General features: G+C 38.2%; 1 protein-coding gene across 7 annotated transcripts in view; it reads right to left on the bottom strand.

Annotated features, from left to right (window-relative positions):
- Fgf13 (fibroblast growth factor 13) overlaps nucleotides 1–22,273 on the bottom strand; it is a 505,513-nt gene that overhangs the window by 192,960 nt on the left and 290,280 nt on the right. For 5 of the 7 annotated variants that reach the window (XM_027433379.2, XM_027433380.2, XM_035449944.1 and 2 more), the window contains one exon: nucleotides 3,966–4,133. The exons of 1 other annotated variant lie outside the window; for it this stretch is intronic. In XM_027433379.2, coding sequence (XP_027289180.1) covers nucleotides 3,966–4,133 — 168 coding nt within the window. Of the gene's footprint in view, nucleotides 1–3,965; nucleotides 4,134–4,694; nucleotides 4,962–22,273 lie in introns of those variants that run through there. One more of the 7 variants, XM_027433382.2, reaches the window with a different exon arrangement.

Here is a 22,273-nt window from a genome sequence, read left to right as displayed (position 1 = left end):
CACTTTGTTGGTGAAAAGTATGGTATATTATCAACAAGCTCTAGGGCATATTTTATTCCCCAAAGGATATTTGTAGGAATGGAAACTTTTGAGGTGTCCCAAGGGATAAGAGTGTGTGTGTATACAAACCCACATTCACACATGAATACAAAACAATACACAGACCAGAATCCAAGATGCTGACAGATCACTGAGCTTGTTGCTACTTTTATATTACATAAACCTCCAAAATTACTATTATAATAAAAATTTCAGTGGTAAAACCAAACTCTGGACTCCACGATCTCTTTGTCTCCCTGGACACTATCCAATTGTAAGCTTGAGTATCTTAGATGTGAATCTCTTTTAACAATCTTCAAACATTAAGAAAAGTCCAAAGAGTAGCATTTAGGAAATAGCTATGCCGAAAATAGATTGGCTTCCAGAAGTTGTACTAAATCAGTGGTTTCATTTTGGCACCCATGGCATAGAAAGAGAAAGTGAATAAAGGAACAAAGCTATGAAGATTATACTTTGTCTTGCCAAAATGCTCCTGGAACCACAAGAAAAATATGTTGGTAATGATCTCCACTCTCCATGGAGCAGCTTTCTTTTAACAAAGAACATTGTTGGTATTGGGCCAAATTAGACTCTTAGATATTCATATGTTCTTCTTCAGCCAAATTCCAGTGCACATACAAGTGCTCACTTATATCATAAGTAGATTGTATAGAAATAATCACATCATAGAAATTCACAAGAATTTGGAACAGATTTCAAATTGTTTTGAAATTGGCTGTTGATTAATATAAACTTGCTTTTTGCAAACTGTAATTGGCTTTAGTGTGTCAAAAAACCCAAAACAGTGAGATATTTCTAAGAACTTTTTGCATGGATTCTGAAGGCCTTGAACACAATCCAAAAACAACTTTGAAAGATAAATGACTGTGAACAATATTAACTATGCTATTTATATCAAATCTCAAGTTATCATAAACAATGGAAATAGCCTGGACCTTCAGAACTATTGACAGCCAAAAGAAGCATCAGAGATTTATCAAACACACACACACACACACACACACACACACACACACACACACACACACACAGAGAGAGAGAGAGAGAGAGAGAGAGAGAGAGAGAGAGAGAGAGAGAGAGAGAGATGAACAGGGTTTTTCCATGAATTCATTAAGAGAAAAGCAACTTTTACATAATATACACAGATGTTTTGCTACTATTCAAAATAAAAGTTCCTTCCAAGTCTTAGTGATTTTTTCATTATTCAATTAATGGTTTCCAATATTATATGAACATCCAAACCATGGATAGATTGACCACTGTTCTTGCTTTGAAATTGTAGGAATCAGTGTCTAATGTTAAGTCTGATGCTAGGACACAGTGAATCTGAATGGAACTATATCAGCAAGATGAATCACATGACAATAAGATGCTTTCAGAAAGCCACACAGTTGACCTCTAATAGCCATTTGAAATAAGGAAGCATTTTATTTCTAGGAAATAGAGCAAAATATTACAACTTTGAGATAGAACTCAAAACTATACCTTACAGCATTGAAAAACCAGTCTTGCAAAAATCTTCCAGGTTGCCAAACTGGCCACTGAACCCTTCCAAATCAACAGACATTTCGCGTCCTGGAAAAGACAAGCTCCCATTTCCTATATGAAAGTAAATATATTATTCCAAGTTCTGTCCACAACACATTTGGTTTGCTGTCATCTAAGGTACTTGGAATGTGGTGAATCTGTATTGGGATAAAAAATTTACATTCACATGTCTAGGTACACCAATAGCACAGGAATCCTTGTTTGTTCAAAAGGGTAAAGTATTATTGTAAATAGTGTTAAAATTTCTCCAAAGAAAACTTCTGATGAATCTAATACTATTAATAAATGATTATTAGGAATAAGAAAGGAAGTGTTAGGTTTACTATGTCAAAGTATCTGCCAGGAGGACAATCATTCATCTGAAAGAAGACAGTGGCTATCTTCAAAACATTACAGGTGAAAAGATAATAGTAACATTCAACATATTGACAACCACTGAATTTATGGATTCAAAATGACAGATTGAAAAATACTCATCCCCAATAGGAATGAGTATTTCTAATGGCTTCCCATTTTCTAATAATCCATATCTGAAAACATTCATGACAGTATTCACTATGCACTCCAGATGGTGCTTGAAAAGTAACAGATCCTGTCAAAATATATGCAATAATAATGGAGGGGTCTTACAGTTATTGGACTATTTACTTAATCTAAAATATTATCAAGAAAATATAAAGTTTCTAATGAAATGCTTTACTGAACTTAATAAGTAAGTTTGTAAACAACATTTTTATTACACAAACCAAAATATTGTCTTACTACTAATATATATATATATATATATTATATATATATATATATATATATATCATGAGAGAAAAGAAAGCAGAACATACTGGAATGTACTGCATAGAATAAAATCGTCATCATTGGTTAAAAATTTTTGTTTCAGTAACATTAAACTGAAGTTAATTTCTTCTAAACTAAAGCACCATGAGGTAGATTTTACTCATTGGAAAGTGTCACCATTTATAGCTGCAGGTGACTAGTTATTGACATTAGGACTCTCAGCAAATGTAGATTGTGTAGATTAGCAAAAGTACTGGAGAAAAAAGTGCAAATGTTTTATTCCATTACCAAAATAGACCTGCACATAGATAGAGAGACTTCTCATTTTCTGTCCATGAACACTTAACATTCTGTTTGGAAGAAAGAGAAAGAGACATTTTCAGGTGAAAGATTTTGCTTTCAAAACTATGAGCTGGAGGAGCTCACTGTGAGTCATTGCCTTACGTACAAAACTTTAAATGAAACCAGATGTCATTTTTTTTCACATCAGAAACATGGCCATAATGGATGGATTCTTATGAAGTTGCAAAAGTGCAACTTGATATAGGAACAAAGTCACTTACAGAATATATGAAGACATTATGCAAAAAGTATACTCCAACTGCCATTGAGATGACTGCTGTCACATCCAATGTTGTACACTGGAAAGCTCCATCAATCATGAATGACCAGAAGATAATTTCTTACTGTAAAAGAACCTCTTACATGAATTGCAGTTGTGAAGGTTATTTTGGAAGTCAAAATTCACATTTGACAACAATAAAATCACTTCACTGTATTTGTAATGTGAAAAATTATCCTGTTTGATGCATGCAAAAATGTTGGAAAGTTAATAAATACCCTTTTAAGACAGAAAAGTTAACAATAGGGATTTGTGACATGGACTGGTATAAACACTGTATCAATCTGAGTTTAAGTAAGTAGTAAGTTGAGTTCTCCAAACCTGTATTGAGCTGGAAAAAAAATGTTAAGAACTCCTCATTGTTTCCTCAAGACATGCATTTCACTGTGGCAAGGTGCAACTGGACGTGCATTACATGGGGAGTCTGGGACTGCTTCAGCGAACTAAGTTGATCATGAACATTCTTCCAAAGCAATGCAGAAGCTTTATGGAGTGGAGAAGAGACAGAGATTTTGAAACAACCATCTCATTATTTTCTTTTAGAAGTGCCATTCCCCAGCTGGCTGCTGCTTCAGGAATGCAAGGTGATGGGAACAGATTTGGGCAGGTGTTGGTTACAGGAGCAAGCAACTTTGGCAGCCAAAATGAAATAGTGTCATGACATCAACTGAAAATGTTTCATCTGCAAGAAGCAGGATGCTGCACGCTGTGCTGAGATGACTGTATTCTACAGTGTCCCATTTATCACTGCATAACACAGTCACCACTGAGCCAGGGTCTTCTATAGCTGTCACAGGGACTGAACAATACACACAGCACACCAGACAGCATTGCACAATCCAAAAACAGAAGAGAGAGAGAGATAGAGAGAGAGAGAGAGAGAGAGAGAGAGAGAGAGAGAGAGAGAGAGAGAACAAGCAAAACGTGTCTGTCTTGCACAAACCTTCGGGTTCTGTGTTTTCTTTGTGGTGCACTTGCTTCAGCGGGCAGCAGAAGATTTCGTGACACTTAGCACGAAAAGGGGACTCTTTTTTCTTTAATTCCGCAGATTGGATGGAATCTTGCCGTAACATAATGTATTCCTGTGTGCCAGGGGGGGCGTCATCCAGAACTGTGGTCACCACATAACAAAATGAACTCAAGTTAGAGCTTCACGAAAGCAGTAAACATTTTCAATCAAACCTACACCCAGGGAAGACTAACGATGGAACATTTTATACAAAGCTCTAAGGAAACACATCTAATAACACATCTAATCATTTTATCTTAAGGGGTTGAAAAACATCCTGGGAAAAGCTAGCTACTAGATAATCTATACCTGTTTTATCAGTACAATGAAATTTTAATAGTGTTAAATGTATCAATAGTATAATGTTTTCATGTTAATCAACAAGTTTGTATTTAAAGAAATACCACATAGAGCTCACATTTAAATTTAAGAGACTATATAAGTATTTACAGATGAAATTGCACAATGTCCACCAATAATCACTTATGTTTCTTTTCTCAATCTGACCCTGACAAAGGCCTGACTTCCAAGCTGCTCTCTATGCTTCAACTTCCAAAAAGAATCCAAGTCCTTGTAAATATCCTTCAGATGTTCAAAGTCCTTTAATAAAGATAAGAGTTGTTTACTGAATGCCCCAAAATTAATAGTGGATCAAAGACCTACCTGGCTGAATTGTGCAAGAATAAGGCCAGGGTTATGAATTCGGGCCTTAGATGTCCACTAGGCTCTTGTGAGCTCTGGCTTTCTTCCTAGGTTTCCTGTGTGTTTAAGCAGTGTTCTGTCTCATTACTGTCTTTCCCTGGAAAAGCTGGATGTGTGCCTTTATGGGGTCCACAGCTACTTTCTTTAGTTTGAAAACCAGCCACTGAAGCGGGTGCAAATTTGATTTGCATTTGCAGAAACAGGGAACTGACCCAAGAATGGAGTTTTTCTTTCACACCCTTCCCCAGTGAGGCCATTCCATTTCCCTAGGAGTGAGTCAGTGCCTCCAAAGCTGTGATTAACGGCATGCTGACTCATTCTCCTCCCCCAAATGCATACACTTAACATGCATTTAGAAGGACTGATAGATACCACCAGCCCATTTCTTCCAGGAAGAATAATGCCTGTGGGGTACAAAATAAACAACTTATGGCTGAATTTAGACTATATCTAAAGACTCTGTGTTTGGCAACGGTTTCAAAATTCATTGGCTGGGGTTTCAGTGGCCTTACAGAACTTTCTTTCATGCAGGGGGGAAATAGTATAGAAGACAACATAAGTATAAACTTCCCATTTAGGTTTTAGAAAAAGTTCTTGATAGATAGCCTATATGAGCCTATATGTAGAAATACTATTAAATTATGCAGAAGGTAGTGAATATTTCAGTCCAATTTTCCTCTAGCATTCAGCAGCAGTAATCAAAAAGGTTGTATAGACACATCATCACAGCTTTTCCTGGCAGAGAGTTCCCATCATCTCCTCGCAGTGTTACTATAACTTCTTAGAATCTTGTTGGTGAGTGCACATGTTTGCTAGCAACAGCTGCTGTTCAAAGCATTTGCAACCATTTCCTGCCTCGAGCAGATAGTCATGACAATATACACACTTCTCAAATTCCAGAACCACAGCTGAAGAAACTTTCTGGTTTTACCATCCAAAATATTAAAGGAAAACTCTCCAAATTGGAATCCTTAAAATACACTAACCATTATATAAAAGCCAAGAAATTCCATTTTTAGGAATTGCTATGTAGAAAAAATTTTTAGATTAAGGGACAATTGGGGCTAAACAAGGAAAACATGACTTTTGGATAATGCAAAAGGAGAACATGTTAGTAGGTACTACACAATGAATATAAGTAAATTGACTTGAATTTTCATTGTTCTAACATAATACTAACAGTGATGTCACGAGTGGGCATTTCTGGAGATTAATGGTGGACCAAAGCTAATAGCCTTTGGCTGACTCTCCAGCCATCAGCTTTTCCCAGCTGCTCATTAATTCCCAGAAAATGTCGTACACTGCCATCATTATTATTTAATTAGATAAAACTGGTTATCTATAACATATAACACAATTCTAGCAAAAGCTACCTGCTGACTGATACAAGAGCTAACCAGCAATTCATCATGATGGGGAAAGCATGAAGGTCACCAAAGTGCAGGCTAATTGCTTTCTACAAAATTCCCCTTCTCCCTGGTTCTTTCCTCAAATTGAGTTTAGCAAGTGCAAAAGGTGCCAAAATGAGAGCATTTAAGGAGCCATCTGAGTAATAACCACAGGCGCAGAACATTTCCTTGGAAATCGTGAACATCTGGGATTTAATGGCTTTGCTCTGGGTCTTGGGCTGTCTTTACTCAATGCCTCAAGCATCACTTGATTCAGGCAAAACAGAAAAAAAAAAGATATCCCCTCTAACAGTATCTTGGTTGTCTGTTGACCATGGGCTAGAAAGAGTCTGGATTTCTCTTACCATATATCACTGTATAAGCAATATTTCACTTGTGCTTATAAAATCCCTGAACTTGATGATATTTTCAATAGAAATAGAGGATTGTAACACAAAATTCAGTTGTTTATTGTACTTCCTCAAATGGGAGAGTGCCTGTGCCTTTGACAGGAGCAGAAGATTTAAGACTTCCCACAGGACTAAGAACCAACTGTTGCATATTCCAACCACAGATTTACCCAATCTTGGAGTTTCATTATAACTTGACTTAGACAAAGCTCTCTGCCATTTCAAGGGTTCAGCTTGACCTCTCTCTTTTTCTGGTGTTTGGAACAGTTACCTATGTGAAATGTGAACCACATAGCAGGTGCCCTAGCCTTGATCAAGAACTCCCCCACTCAAGACTCCCACAGGAGCAGTCCAGAGCTGGAGAAGAGAAGTGCATACACACAAATCCACACATTCACAGACAGACACTGACAAGCAGCATACTCAGACACAGAGGTAACAAGAGTAAGTGCTTGTAGTAATGCAAATGGTTGTTTGTTATGAGAATACTATGAAAGAGTTAGTTCTCATGACAAAAAAACAAAACAGAACAAAACAAAACTATTGGCAACCCTTGGGTGGGCCAGAATAGACCCAGATTTGTTTTCTCAGCAGCAGCACTGGGCTAAATAATACTATAAAGTCTCTACTCTTCACTAGGCTTCTAAGTTATTACCAAGATCAAGGACTGGGCAAAGGACAAGGGGCAGGCAGTCACGGCAAGAGAAAAAGATCTGACAAGAGAGTCATTCAGAAGTATTCCCATTTCAAACTAGTGCTAAAGCGCCATTCTATAATAAAATGTAATTATATCTGATAAAATGAAAAATTCTAGTGGACTTCATCTTTTAAATATATTTTAATGAAACAAGTTAATAATGTATCTTCCCCATGTATAGAGAAATCTATTTCATAGCTTATGAAAATTGTATCAATAGCTACAGCATTGGTATCAAAGAACAGCTGTCCAAGTATCAGCAGTATAACAAACACTACAATAAAACTCCACACAGTCAAGGACTTGGAAAGCCTAGACTGGATGCCAAGATCCTGGAGTGTTGGCCACCAGGTCCAAACAAAAGTCATTCACAAGAGCATCCAACAATGAGGATCATTGGTGTTTCTTACCTCCAAAGATTACAACTGTCTCTCATGAAATTTTCTGTCTTTATTCAAAGATAGAAAAACAACCAGAAAGAGCCCAAGAAACTAGACAGTGCCACAAAAGGGTCTTGTCCCCCTTACCAGGTCACTATAATTCTTAATATTTGGGGCTTCAACCAGAATCAGTCAATAATCTCTCAATCTTTTAATGATGTTACTTTTCTGCTTTTGAATCTTCACAAACAAAACTCAACATAATTAACGATACACATTTTTAAAGCCAAGCAAATTTGAGATCATCAGGGCAAGGGGAATGAATACAGTAAAGAGACTACCAACAAAAATGAACAGATATGTATTTGTGAGTCCAAGAAGAAAATGCTTTAGAGCCTTTATGAAACATAAAATTAAGGCAAAATACAGAGAGTACCAAATATTCTCACATAATCAGGACAGTGAGGAGAAAATGGAGTAATTACCACAATTAGTCTTCCATGTAGCTGAACACCTGTCATGCTGAAAAGTACAAATAACCACAGCATGTGTTAGCTCAACACCTCCATTTTGCCTCCCAGCTAACTATCTACTTATCTGTATGTGATGCTTAGACTTCTTTGCCACAACAGATACAATCAAGATGGTATATTCAAATGTTACAAGCTTAGAAAATCCAGTGAGTGCTAACACTCATTTTATTTAGTGAAAGTATAAACAGCTTTTTTTTTTTGTTATTCTAAATTTTCAGTTAGGGTTTCATTTGTGATTCTATTCCCCAGTCAAAAATTAGTATGTTCCCCTCTCTCCCATCTTCAGGTTATTTTGCTCTTTTTATTTTAAAATGAAATGCAAATCCACCACTACCATGTGGTCCCACATTTTTGCATTTACAACACATGACTATCTTCGTTCTAATAGTAGATCCCAATAGTCCCTGGACTATACTGGGTATTGCTACCTAAAGTCCTCTTCTTTCTGTTCCCTGTGATTGCCTTTCTCTATGGACTTACTGAAATGCAGAAATGTCTTTTTAGCAACCTTAGGTAAGTCTGATAAGATCTGTAAGCATTTTATCTACATATCCATTGATCTCTTATCCAAGCTTTTCTCACAGAACACAAGCTCCAGGAATGAGGGACATTGTGTCTCATTTGCCACTGTACATGAGGAGTCCAGAACATTGCCCTTCTCACAACATGCTCAGACGTTTTTTATTAACCAAATGAAGGGTACTCTTTTTCATTTACCTACCCACCAATACTAGGACAAATGGTAAAGTCACTCTTCCACTTCCTAATTTCCATGTGCCTTTTGAGGAATCTTGTGACACCTTGGTGAAAACTCTTGGTTTATGATAGGCTGTTTTGGAAATGTTGGCTTGATACTTACATACAGATATATGCCTTTGCTTTATATATTAAATAGAAGCTCCCAGGGGGCAACAATCATGTCTCAATCTCTTTGGGGATTATCTTCTTTACTTTTCTATTGCCATTGCAGAATACCATGACCAAAGAAACATAAAAGAAACAATTTAATTTATATGTTCACAGTTCCAGAGGGTTAGAGTCCATGACCATCACAGCGGGTAGCATGGCAGCAGGCAGGCAGGCATGGTGTTGGAACAGTAACTGAGAGCTTACATCTGATCCACAACTATGAGACAGAAAAAGAGCTAACTGATAATGGCATGTGTTTCATTTTTACCTTAAATCCCACCTCTCCTGACATACACCCCTCCAAAATTAATACACCTTCTAATCCTTCCCAAACATTTCCACTGACTTGGGACCAAGAATTCAAAGACAAGTCTATTAGGGCCATTCTCAGTCACACCCATAGGGATAATTTTCATGTTACTAGTGGACTATACCACTTTGCACACAGTATTTCTACATACACAAAATATCCCTAGGGATAGTCATGTCTACCTTGAAAGTGGGCATTAGATGGTACAGAAAATGGCCAAGAGTGCAACATGTAAACCTGGCACTCAGGAGACACAAAATCAATGGCAGTTTCATGGGAGGAAATGCTGTCTGTAATAGATAGAACTTCAGGGCACTGTAGTCTGGTGGTTTGCAAACCAGGGACTCTGCAACTTTCTGTGTGACATCTCTGAGTCTCACTTTCTCATTTCAAAGCGGAAGAGATTTCTCTATTTTTTAAAAAATATTTGAGGCCTAATGATTTGTTGTAGGAAGGAGCTGTTTATAGTGGGAAATTACCAATACAGAGTCAGTAGTAGGCATGGCTACAGCTTCCCCTACAGCTGTTCTATGCGTTGAGGATTTTGAGTAGCAGCTCTGATCACTACCTACCAAATGCCAAGAGCACTCTCCCCAGTGTAACAACCAAAAATATCTCCAGATACTGCCAAGTCACCAACATGTCCTCACCTACTAGTTCCAAAGTCACCATACTTAAGAATCACTGGAATTGGTGGTGGGTAAAGACTTTCTGGCCTTTCTTCCCTTTATGAAGAACTACCACAAATCCCTGAAATCCATTTGTGACAATCAGATATATTCTGCATCCTGGAAGTGCCCATCAGTTCATAGAAGTGAAATTCCCCAGTCTAAACCTAATAAAGAGAATGCATTGGTGACCATGCCCTGTCAACCAGGGAACAGAAAGCCTCTACTTAACCAGTACAGTTGAAACCCCCAATGTTATACATCAGTGGGGTCTTTTCTCAGTCTAGAGCAAAGGCTTTCTCCTCTGATTGACACTGCTTGACATTTGCTTATAATTTTCATGGGTCTCTGATCAATAGAAGCCAAATCCTAGGCAATCAAAGCACTGTTTTAGGTATAGGAAAGAAGTCAAAAGCAGAGGTTGTGCAAATACACTCTGGCTTTATGCCTTTTGTTTGCTTGATTTTTGAGACATGATCTCGTGTAGCCCATGCTGGCCTTGGACTTACTATTTGGCTGAGGATGACTTTGATCCTCTTGTTACCACTTCCCCACTTCTGGGTTACAGGTGTACACCACCACATCTAGGGATCAAACTCGGGCTCCATGCATGCTCAGCAAGTATTCCATCAACTCCGCTACATGAACTTGTCTAGCTTTATGCAAGCAGCTTTGTCAAATTGATGTAATGGCCCATGTGTCCAGTGAGCATGCATCTACTTGCTGAAGACAGAAATGAGTCAATTAAAAAAGTACAGTTTCACTGAACAGAGAAGTGCAGCTCTAGTGGTCCTCTGAACTGTATGAATGACATACTTTATCCCTGGCTGTTTTAATAAAGCATTTGAGAAACTATTGCAAATAAGCAAAGTAGATTTCAGTTTAGAACATTGAGTATTGTTGTATGGCTAAATGATACCATCATAGGCATGGACACCATCATGCTACTTTGATGTTTTCTGTCCATATCAGCTTGTATTCCCTTCCTATAAACAACTATGGTGCCTAAGTTCATAGCAAATGTCCATATACACTCACATTTTGAAGGCCTATATGGCTGAGCCTTGCCCACTGTTTCTAGCTATGAAAGTTTGCAATGAGGTCCAAAACTGGCATTCTTCCCCCCAAGTTCTCCAATAGATGGTGCTGATGCTGGTAAGCTTTCAGACTTAAAGAGTGTTTGGTTTTTCTGTCCCAGTATCTCTGCCTACATGTAGTCTATGCTTTGTAGTGTAGTACAAAACACTATAAACTAGGGGTTCCTCCCGGCTGTTGCTGAGCATTTGAACCACCTGGGGGATTTTAAAACTAAAATACCCATGGTTGCATGCCAGACTAATTAAACTAGACTCTTCTGGTTGAGTGCTGAGCACTTGTACCTTTCAAAGTTCCTCAGGTGACTTGAGTGTATTGCCAGTGCTGAGAATTAGCATTCTATGTAAACCTTTGTCTCACCCTATACAATGAAAATCCGTCTATTCTTTTCCAGGGGCAGTTTAAGATCTCTGATTAATTTTGTCTTTCCATTCTCATACCTCAGTGAAGAGATGCCATGTATCCCTGTGTGGAGGCACTTTTCTTCACACTGTACCACATTGCACCAATGCACACATCTCTACACAGCAATTCTGCTCCAGCCTGAACAACCTCATTGGATTTCTCAGCAGTTCACTACAGCTGATTTCAACCCTATCCTGTATTATAGTTTTAAAAATGATTATCTCATAACTAGCCAGTTTTCTTTACCCAAACAGATCTAAAGTCTATCCGTATTAATGTCCTTTAATGACTAGGGATTCGGGACACATGCCTTGTGCTGAAGCCATTCTATGATGCTGCACCCTCTCACTATGGATTCTTTTCTGAATGATCCTAATATGGACTCCTCCTGCTCTCTTTCAGACTGTATATACCATTGTAAGGTTGGGCTAGTCCAAGTTCATAATAACAAAGTGATTCTAAAATCTCACAGGGTACTTGATTTTCTTTTGTAACATCACAAGAAAGGTGAGTGAGAGTACAATTGCAAAAACTGTTGCTTCAAGTCCTCTAATTCAGTATTCTAACAGCTGCATGTAGGAAGTACCTTGGGAGCTTTTAACAAAGTATCCCTGCTTAGGATACATGTCTAGAGAATTGGATTTAATTGGCTTATGAGTGTAGTTTGTGTCTTGATAGTCTAAGCAGTTTCCCTACTTGTTCTAGAGTGCAGTGCGGCCGACAAGAAGTCTAACTGAAAAAGAAAAAAGAAAAACCCATAAATATAAGTACAATGAACTGTAAAGTGCTTTCCCTAGTAAGGAAGAACTTAAAAAGAAGCAAGACTTTAAAAATCTAGTCTCTTTGCTCAAGTGTGTATTATAAATGGATTATTTAAAGAGACATTTTCCAAAGCCCTCACTAGTGTGCGTGGGTCATTGACAAACATCTTCCAATCAACCTGTGCTTTTCAGCCATAGTTCTTATATCATGTACCATCCATGTGACCCTTGGAATGTCAGAGATCCCTTTTAAATTTAGTTTCCTCAGCCCTAAAGAAAAATAACAGTTCTTTTATTCCCCCAACAAAGTTTAAGCTTAGTTATTGTATTTTGTGTATCTGTGTGTTTTTCTACATGTATGTATGTTCCTACAGAGGTCAGACGAGGGTGTCAGATCCCCTGGAGATTAAGTTATGAAAGATTGTAGGACACCAAGTGAGTGTTGAGAAGTGAAACTGGATCCTTTCCAAGAGCTTGTCTCTAAACCACACCTATCGCTCCATGTTGCAGATACTTCTACGTGTATGTTCTGGTCCAGTTGTGTGGTTTCTTCATGGAAAATGATAGACTCGAAGATTTTCAATCCTGCCATGCCCACATACCCGGAATCAGAACTGATATTTCCTCAAGAACCAAAGCTGACTACTAAGCAAAGTAAAGTTTGAGGTAAATCTGGTACTTTAGTTGACAAACAGTCATAAGGTTGGTATTAGATATGGTTTTGTCCCTTCTTTCCTGAGACGAAACATTTATTTTGGCAGAAGTTAAAATACACTCATGGTAACACACTGGTGAATGCAGGAGGTCACCCACAGTGTTACCTTGGGAAAATACATTTTCTACCTTTTACAGATAATCCAAGAAATCCCAAGCAGCTGTTTTAATGATTAGGAAAAAGTGGTATGAGTGGAAGCGTCCACCAGCATGCCCATGATATCCATCTCATACATACTAAGTACCTCTTAAATTTGTCAACTGATGAGAAATTGGAGTTTACAGTGAAGGTGTCTTTCCTGGGGGGAGGGAGAAGCAACTTATACTGTGCTCATAAAGCAAAACCGTTCCATGACCTTCATTGTAATTTTGCAGTAGAAGAAGGAGGAATGGTCCAGGGGGAGAAGGAATATGGCTACACCACTCCTAGATTATCAAATTGACAGACAGACCAAATTTCTTTCGAGATGTCATCTGAAATTATTTGAAAAATTTCACTGTCAGTGACTACCATGAAAACGTTTGTGTGATCTCACTTGCTTGTCGTCAATTAATGCAAGTTGTTTCTGGCCACACTATAATTCATCTTAAAAATCAGTTACAGATTGGCCCCAGTTATTGTATTTAAACACATTTTGTCATCTCCCTCTATTTACAATGATGGGGTCACTGGTGTCCTTCAATAGAAAGATTCTCAGACTCATTGCCCCATGCATGATCTTCCATTCAGCTCTGTAGTATGCTATGGTGGTGCGGGTACTAGACAAATGCCTTTCTTTTCAACAACTACCAGTAAGGTAGTCCCAGTTACCTCACAAAATGATGTCATATCTATTCACAGAAACATTTTTGCCTGAAATATTCTCAACCTTTGATCTTAGGACCTTTCTCATTCAATATAACAGACTAAATTCTTAAAGCTTATTTTCTCCCTCAAGTCCTATCCATTTTGAAAGCACTGCATCTCATAGGAAGGAGTGTGGTTTCAGTGCTAACATACTCTGGAATAAACTGCAAGCCTTCCAACCCCACCTTCCTAGAAGTCATGTCTCCATAACATACTGCCTCAGAGAGCTGTCTATAAGGAACCTGCACTGCTTCTCCACACTACTGCTCTCAGCTTTGCATTCCAGGCTTCAAAAGCTCATCCAGATCTCATGGGCCAAGGGGAAAGATTGGTCCTGGGACATGTTTCAACTTTCCTGGCCTGCCTTAGTAGCTAAGAAAACCCCATGCCATGGATTCTGCCAACTACTTTGTGCTGGTGGTTGGAAAATGAGAGTGAAATACTGATTTATAGGTGTTTGTGACCGGAAGAATGTTAGATGCCATCAACCTTACTTCCACTTTTTCATATCCTCCCAATTTATGAAACTAGCAAACTCATATTCCTGTGTATTAATCAGACAATACTTTAATTTCTGAACAATTTTCTTTTCATTCTGATTCTGACCACTCTTCTGTTATCATGTGTGTTTCTTTCAACTGTTCTTGCCTCTTTCTGTCCCCAGTGACACTACTAAAAACCAAAAAGTGACTCAAGTACATTAGTGACCCCTCTTAACTGACCTTTGACAGAAACCATGAAGCATGCACCAACATATAGGCTGATCTTTTAACAATTATCTGTCATAAAGTCTGAATTACATGAATGTCAGCATGGCTTTGTATACCCTAACTTGCCATGTGATCTGGCTATGCTGATTAGAGTGTAGTAAAAGGAGCAAGGTCTTGATCAAGTCAAGAAGGCTCTTTCCATTGATCTAGACACTATACCCAGTCTTCCTGTTTCATTTAAAATATGTACCCATTAAATCCATCTCTCTCTAGTTAGTTATGAACTGCACTCAAGCTCATCAGAAAGCAGTTAGTATAATTTGGCTTCAGCATCACATTCATTAACTTGTAAGAGCAAATGGTCTTCTATATCTCCAGGAAATCAAGGTTTTTCTTTTCTTAACCTTTATGCTGTGGAGGGGTTCATCCTCCTTACATAGTTAAAAGCAGCAGCGTCTTAGCTAATGGAAGATAACTCTCAATTAAAATAATTGAAATCCACAAAATAATTGTAATAAAGAAACATTCCAATTAAATGGGTGCTTTCCTTTGTACCCTTGCCTGCCACAGTTCCTTACTGCCCATTCAGTAAATAGAGTTAGCTATTCTTGTTAAGACGTCCGTCACTGCAGGGGTGTCAGATGGAAGAAAAGATTGTGCCAGGTTAGAATCAAGTCCAAATTTGTTTGAGAAGAATTGTAAAGCAAATGGTATTTGAGTTTGTTTACTCTTGCCAGCATTTCTGTTTAAGAAAAAAGCATTATGGCTATTTTAAAAGCCCTAAGCCATCAAGTATCCTTAAAATAGCATTTAATGATTTAAGTGTAAATGAATCATACACACTTAGATTTTTGTTGCTTTGTTTTGTTTTTTCCTGTTGTTGAAAGTAGTTTTTTGTTTCACATAATGTAACCTGATTATGATTTCCCTTTAATCTACTCCTGTTAGCTCTCCCCCACCTCCACCCTTACAGATCCACCCCTTTCCGTCTTTCTTTAGAAAACAAACAGTATTCTAAGGATAATATAAAAAATACAATAAAATAAGATAAGTCAAAAAACCTAGCACATCAGAATTAGATAGAACAAACAAATGGAAGCATAAGAGCTCAAGACAAGATGTGACAAGAAACAGACCCGCTCATTTGCACATAGAGGAATCCCATAAAACCACTAAAGTAGAAGCATATATATATATATATATATATATTATATATATATATAAATATATATATATAATATATGCAAATACCTGTAGGGCAAAAAAAGAGAGAAGAAAATATATAAATAAAAGGAAAGAAAAATAAAAAGTAATGAGAATTTTTTCTTTAAAAAGAAAGAGTCCTGTCATGAAATTATGAGACAAAGAACTTCCAAAGATGCTGTTGATTTTGTTTTTTATTGGTTATCTACTGCTGGACATGTAGCCTACCTTTAAGTGTAGTTAGTTTCTCCCCAATGATACTGCCTTGGAGGAAATTAAATATTCATTTGCCAGTGGCTATCAATTGAAAATTGCTTCTGGGGTATAGATGAGGGCTGTGTCTACAGTACTAGGGCCCCATCTGTGCAGACCTGTACAGGCACTGTGCATGTTGCCTCAGTCTCTGTGGGTTCATATGCCTTGCTTTCATGGTGTCTTCTATTACTTCTGGCAACTACATTCTTCCTGGTTCCTCTTCTTGGGGTTCCCTGAGTCCTGGGGGGAGGGATTTGATAGAGATTTCCCCTTTATATCTTAGTGTTTCCAAGTTCTCTCACCCTCTGTACAATGTCTGGCTGTGGATTTCTATATTTTTTCCAACTTCTATAGGAGGAAGATTCTGTGATGGTGACTGAGCAAGGCATGCACAAACAAGTATAGCATAATGGCATTAGGAGTCATTTCATTGCTGCATAGAATAGTAATATTTGGTTTTCCCATAGGTCCCTGTGATACCTTGTTTCAGGTGCTTGGTCATCCAAATAGTGTCATGGAGTAGGCCTTCAACAAAATCATATATTAGTTGGTTTCTCCTACAAACTTTGTTTGACCATTACACTAGCATATTTTGTAGGTAGGATTCCTATGTAGATCAAAGGTTTTGTGGCTTGGTTGACATTTATATTTTATGCAGAGTACATCCCTGTATCAATGATGTTAGCACATAAGTGTAAAGGCTTTATGTAGGCACCAGCTTCACTTCTCCATGTTCAATGAGATGTGTAGATGTTGATCTCTGCAATGGAGCCTTCCAGTCAGTCTGTGGAGAGCAATCTATAGTCTGGGCAATAGTCTTGTTTTAGAGGGTTACCATGGAGACCTTTGGCCAACAAATCAATTAGATGTAATCCCATCCTGGTATAAACACTTAAATTTGCCTTCCTCCTCACTCCCCTGTAAACCCAGCTGGTTAACTGAGGCTTTAGTAAAAGAGCACCTTCTCTCCTTTATCCTGTTAAAGGTAAGATCCTCCAAGGTAGACTCTAAATGGGGATTGTTACTCTCATTTAAAACATGTGCTGCTACTCACAGCATTGAAGGAGTGAAATTGAGATCCTGATATATAATCCCTCTTTCACAAAACATAACCAATATTCAAAGCAATTCATGAGGCAGGTATTTGTTCCTATTGGAGAATCAGGATGTCAAAGAGATTAAGGAACAGATTCCATGTGACCCAACTGTCAAGATACAGAACTGCCTTTCTAGCCAAAGACCATGGACCTCCACAATCCATACGATATCCAGAGCATCCTATCTCATCCTTCTGTACATGTCTCTGGTAGGCTGAAAAGTGCTCCCCCAAAAGACCCACATCCTAATCTGTCAAAGTTATGTTTATATTGCTCCTTGATTTTCAGTGAAATTCAAGTTGCTCAGAGTTGCTTATGGCATGAGGATTATTGAAGTAAACATATAAGAAAACAAGTCATATGATGTCATTTTAATTTTGATTTTCAAATATGGACACAAAATACTGTGTTTCATTATGACTTCTTCAAACATCCATATCATTTTTCTGCTCATCTTTGAGTCCCTTCTTTGTACCACACACCTGCTGGTCCCCTGCTTCCACCTAAATTGTGTGTGTGTGTGTGTGTGTGTGTGTGTGTGTGTGTGTGTGTGTGTGTAACTATAGATACCTCCTGTGATGGGTAGCTTTAATGGTCAACTTAACCCAACCTACAACCATCTGGGAAGAGATTCTTAATTAAAGATTTTCTACATTAGGTTGGCTTGTGGACATGTCTATGGGGAACTGAGTCAATAATTGCTGTGAGAAGACCCAGATCATTTGGTGTAGGGGTAATCCCTAGGCACAGGATGTCAAACTATGTAACTATAGAGAAGAGGCTGAGCACATGTGTAACTGAGGGATTTCTCTTTCATTTTGACTGTGGGTGTGATGTGACTAACTGCTTGACATTCACTCCTAGACTTCCTTTCACGGGGGAACTGTAATCTGGCATTGTAAATAGAAAAATCCCATTCCCTCAAAGTTAGTTTTTGTCATGATATTTTATCACAGCAACATAAATAAAAGTAGAACACCCCTCTGAGAGAAAACATGGGTTACTTGTTTTTCTGAGTCTAGCTTTTGGGCTTAACATGACAACTGATTTCTAGCTCTAATTTCCTACAAATGAGATAGAATCTTCAAATGAGATGAGGAAGATGGAAGAGTGGATCGAAAAGATAAGAACAAGACATGCAGGGGACACCGACAGTTACAGAGGGCTTGCTCTCATATTTCTGCCTCTGAAGAGAGAAGAATACAGTCAGGAGCCAAAGAATTGAGATTGTAGAAATGGTCATGTTTTGGCAGCCAACAAGGAAACAGAGACCTCTGACTTCTATGGAACTTCATTTTGCTAATGAAGACAATTAGTATGAGAAAAGACCTACAGCCTCATAACAAAATGTAGCTTGTGCTTTCAGCATAAGAAAACTATGCATGATTTATGGCCTACAGGAATATAAGACAGTTTATTTAGTTTGATCTATTGAATTCATGGTATTTGTTACAACAACAATAGAAAACTAATACAATATTCAAGCCTTGCCATAAAACCCAATTGACTTTGAAAGGTTTTAAAATTTATTTGAATATAAATTATCAAATACTGTATGTAAAATTATCATATTCACTTCTTTTTAATGGTGTATTTTTATGTGTATGACTGGTTTGTCAGCATCTACTGTATGTGTATCCCATGTGTAACTGGTGTTCATGGAGCCTAGAAGAGGGCAACATATCCCCTGGCACTGGAGTTGCAGGCTGTTTTGAGGTGCCATGTGGGTGCTGGGAACCAAGGTGGAGTAAGATGAGAGTGCCAAGAGTCTCTAGGTCTAGGACACTGTTTAGCAGGGAGCTGCATTGAACTGTCCTCCCTATGTCAGACACGATCTTCATGACTTAAGCTCCTTATATAGCTTTTATTTCAGTATGATCTATTAGAATGTAAAAATATAGAAGGACTCTCTAAGAAGGAGAAGGCAGAGGCAAAGCCTCAAGGAAGTAGCTATGGAGGAGAGGAGAGCTTCAAGCAGGTAAACAGTGAGAAGGAAAGACAGGGTTCTGTTGGGTCTGAAATGGTGAATAGTGGCTTGCTCCTTCACAGATGGAATAAGCAGGCAACATGTGAATTTAAAACCCTGCTTTAGGAAATCACTGGTTATTGTCTACTATTCATATAGTGCCAGAGGAGTATAGGACTGTTAAAAACAAAAGCAAGTGCCAGGAAATCATAATGCAGGGCATACATCTGCATGGATTCACTAAAACAAGAAACAAATGTTGACTGTGAAGCCATTCCTCTTGAACTGCAATGGCTCCAAGTGTCCACAACAGAAAACATGTATGTCCAGAATGTGATGTGTATCTCTTTCTCTGATGGCCCTTCCAGTTAGAACCCGCCAACGTGTCTGAAATTTTTTTTTGTATTAATAAGATGCATACTAAAAGAGCTGAACTTTTGGGAAGTGTCTAATTGGTGTCATCTAGAAATTGGAATACGCCAGCCTTCACAATCTTCAAAAATGTTGTCTGGGGGAGTGGAAGAATTTCCTAGTGATCATACTGAAGAAGACCCTCTGCTTTCTCCCTAATGGATAGCTAAATGAAGTTCAAGATTGCTGGCACAAAAGCCATGGAAAATGATCTCTATAAAATTCTGTCCTAGACAATGAAGTATTTATTTTGTGGGTAGTTGAAGGGATACTTTTTAAGTTGCTATAAATTACAGAAGAAACACAATACTTTTAGAGTTGTCTAGAGAGGGTTCATTCTGTTCTTTTCTCTTCCATGGCTTTGTGTAACACCTGTTTAACTGACAGGCATTCAAAGACGAACATAATATACATGCAATATGCTCAGCTCCTCAAGACATCACTAGACTCAAATCCTTATCTAGCAGAGACATCTCTAGGCAAAGCTATGACAACCATTAAAAACATTTGGGCATGAAAAAAAGATGGGTCACATTCATATCTAGGAAATACTAAAGAACATGGATTCATCCACAGGTAGCATTGTGGTTTCAACATTTTGAAAGAAAGCCATATCAGGTCATTGTCAGCTACTCTTTAAGAAATACTAGGAATCCCTTAATAAATTTGTTGGAAGCATAAAAGGAGTGCGAATCTCTTCTCAAATATATGTATTTATGGGAGTTCCAGCGAAGAGAAGGGAACAGCAAAGAAAATAGGCGTGTAGGCAAGCCTCCATGGTAGACTCCAGGAAGCAGAAGCCTCTTGCCTACATTCCTGACTTCATCTTTACTTATCCCTTTTGTTTGCACTGGGGTTTGCTTATTTTTATGGAGCAGCTCACAGTCTAAATCACAGCAATGCCCTGTAATGTGTTGTCTACCAACTTTTGCCATAATCTCTTGAGAAAAGCATCTCACCCATGATTTAGGTTCACAGACATATTGGGAATGGTAGGAATTTAAAGATACCTGGTATGACTGTTGAACAAGCCCAGTACCTTTGAGGAGACACATAATGTTAGTGAAGAGCAGGTTGCTAGTTAGTTTTAAGTGTGAATTCGTACCTATGTGGTGGGATATAAAGATATGTGTTTAAATATTATTTGGGGTATGTCTATCATGTCTGTGGGGTGTTTCTTTTCAAATCACTGAACTAAGTAAAACAGAGTGTCATTCTGATAGGAACAGCTATCATTCAGTCATCAGTTGAAAGTCTGAATAACAAAAAGCCTGAGCACTTCTGAGAAAGAAAAAAATTAGCTTGGCAGTGGTGGCACACGCCTTTAACCCAAGCAGTCAGGAGGCAGAGGAAGACAGATCTCTGTGAGTTTTAGGTCAGTGTGGTCTACAGTGCTAGTCTCAGGACAGCCAATGCTAAACAGAGAAATCCTGTCTCAAGAATTGTATTTGCATGATATCTTTGGAATTACATCATTAGCTTTTATTTGGCCTAAGAATTTGAACTGATACATCAACTCTCTCTGGGTCTCCAGTTTCCTAGTAGATAGAACTTATATCTTAGAAATTTCTATTACCAAAATGCTGAGAAAAATAGTTAACCATAATCTGTCTATACACACACACCACCACCACTACCACCACCACAACTACCACATTCTCTATTGAGCATGCATCTTACAACATGGAGGGAGAATTTTCCCATTTCTTCAAGTAAAGTTACTTAGCTCCACTGATTTTTATTGTAAAATACATCCTTTTCCTTCCTACCTCAACCTTGACAATGGTGATTAATAATTCAATACTGTGATAGACCTGTCCTTTAAGGTATTCAATGGGTTATAATGTTATGTAGTCTTTTCCATCACAGTGTGGCTAGAGGGCCTGTGGAGATGGGTCAGTTGATAATCACTTGCCATGTAACCATGAGGATGAGAGTTGGAATCTACAGAACCCACTAAAAGCTTTGCAGTTCTGGCAGACACACACACACACACATGTAACACACAACACACACACACCACACACACACACACACACACACACACACACACACACACACACACACAATCTGAGGCAGAACCTCAAATAGGCTGTTAGCCAATAAAATGCATCAAAGGTAAAAAGTTTTAAAAGCCTAGTTTATATCACTCCCCAGTTGATTTTAAATTCCTCAAAGGGGGCATTAAAATTATGGGGAGATGGCTCATCTATTATGAGTACTTGCTGCTCTTGTAGAGGACCTAGGGTCAGTTCCCAGCACTCACATGGCCGTTCACAACTATCTTTTACTACAATTCTAGGGGTCTAAATCGACCTTATGGCCTCCAGAGGCATTGCACACATGAGGTAATATAGGTACATGCAGGTAAATCCCTCATATACATAAAACAAGGGAACATTAATTTGGATGAGATTGACTTAATTGGTTGAAGGGACCAGAACAGAGGATCACCCACAGGCCTTGAAGAAATGAAATGTCATGTGGTCAGGGTGGCAAAGTGCCAAGTCCAATAAACTCTGGGCAGTCAAGGATCTGAGAATGGCCTATGGGATTACATGCACTAACTGACAGGAATGTTGGTCCTACAAGCACTAAATCCTGTCAACAGTCAAAGGAGCTGACAAGCCTGTGTTTCATAAAGTAATGTAGTAGAGCCCATACCTATAGCAGATCTTATGCGATTCTGAGTAGGGGGACCAGTTAAATGTCATGCATTTTGCCATGACAACCAATATCAAGTGGCATAGATTTTGCTAGCTATAAATGTTTTTGAGACTT

Source organism: Cricetulus griseus, chromosome X (assembly GCF_003668045.3).
Source record: "Cricetulus griseus strain 17A/GY chromosome X, alternate assembly CriGri-PICRH-1.0, whole genome shotgun sequence".
In the NCBI taxonomy this organism is placed as follows: Eukaryota; Metazoa; Chordata; class Mammalia; order Rodentia; family Cricetidae; genus Cricetulus; species Cricetulus griseus.
Note: the sequence above shows the minus strand (reverse complement) of the source record. Positions and strands in the feature narration are given on the sequence as shown.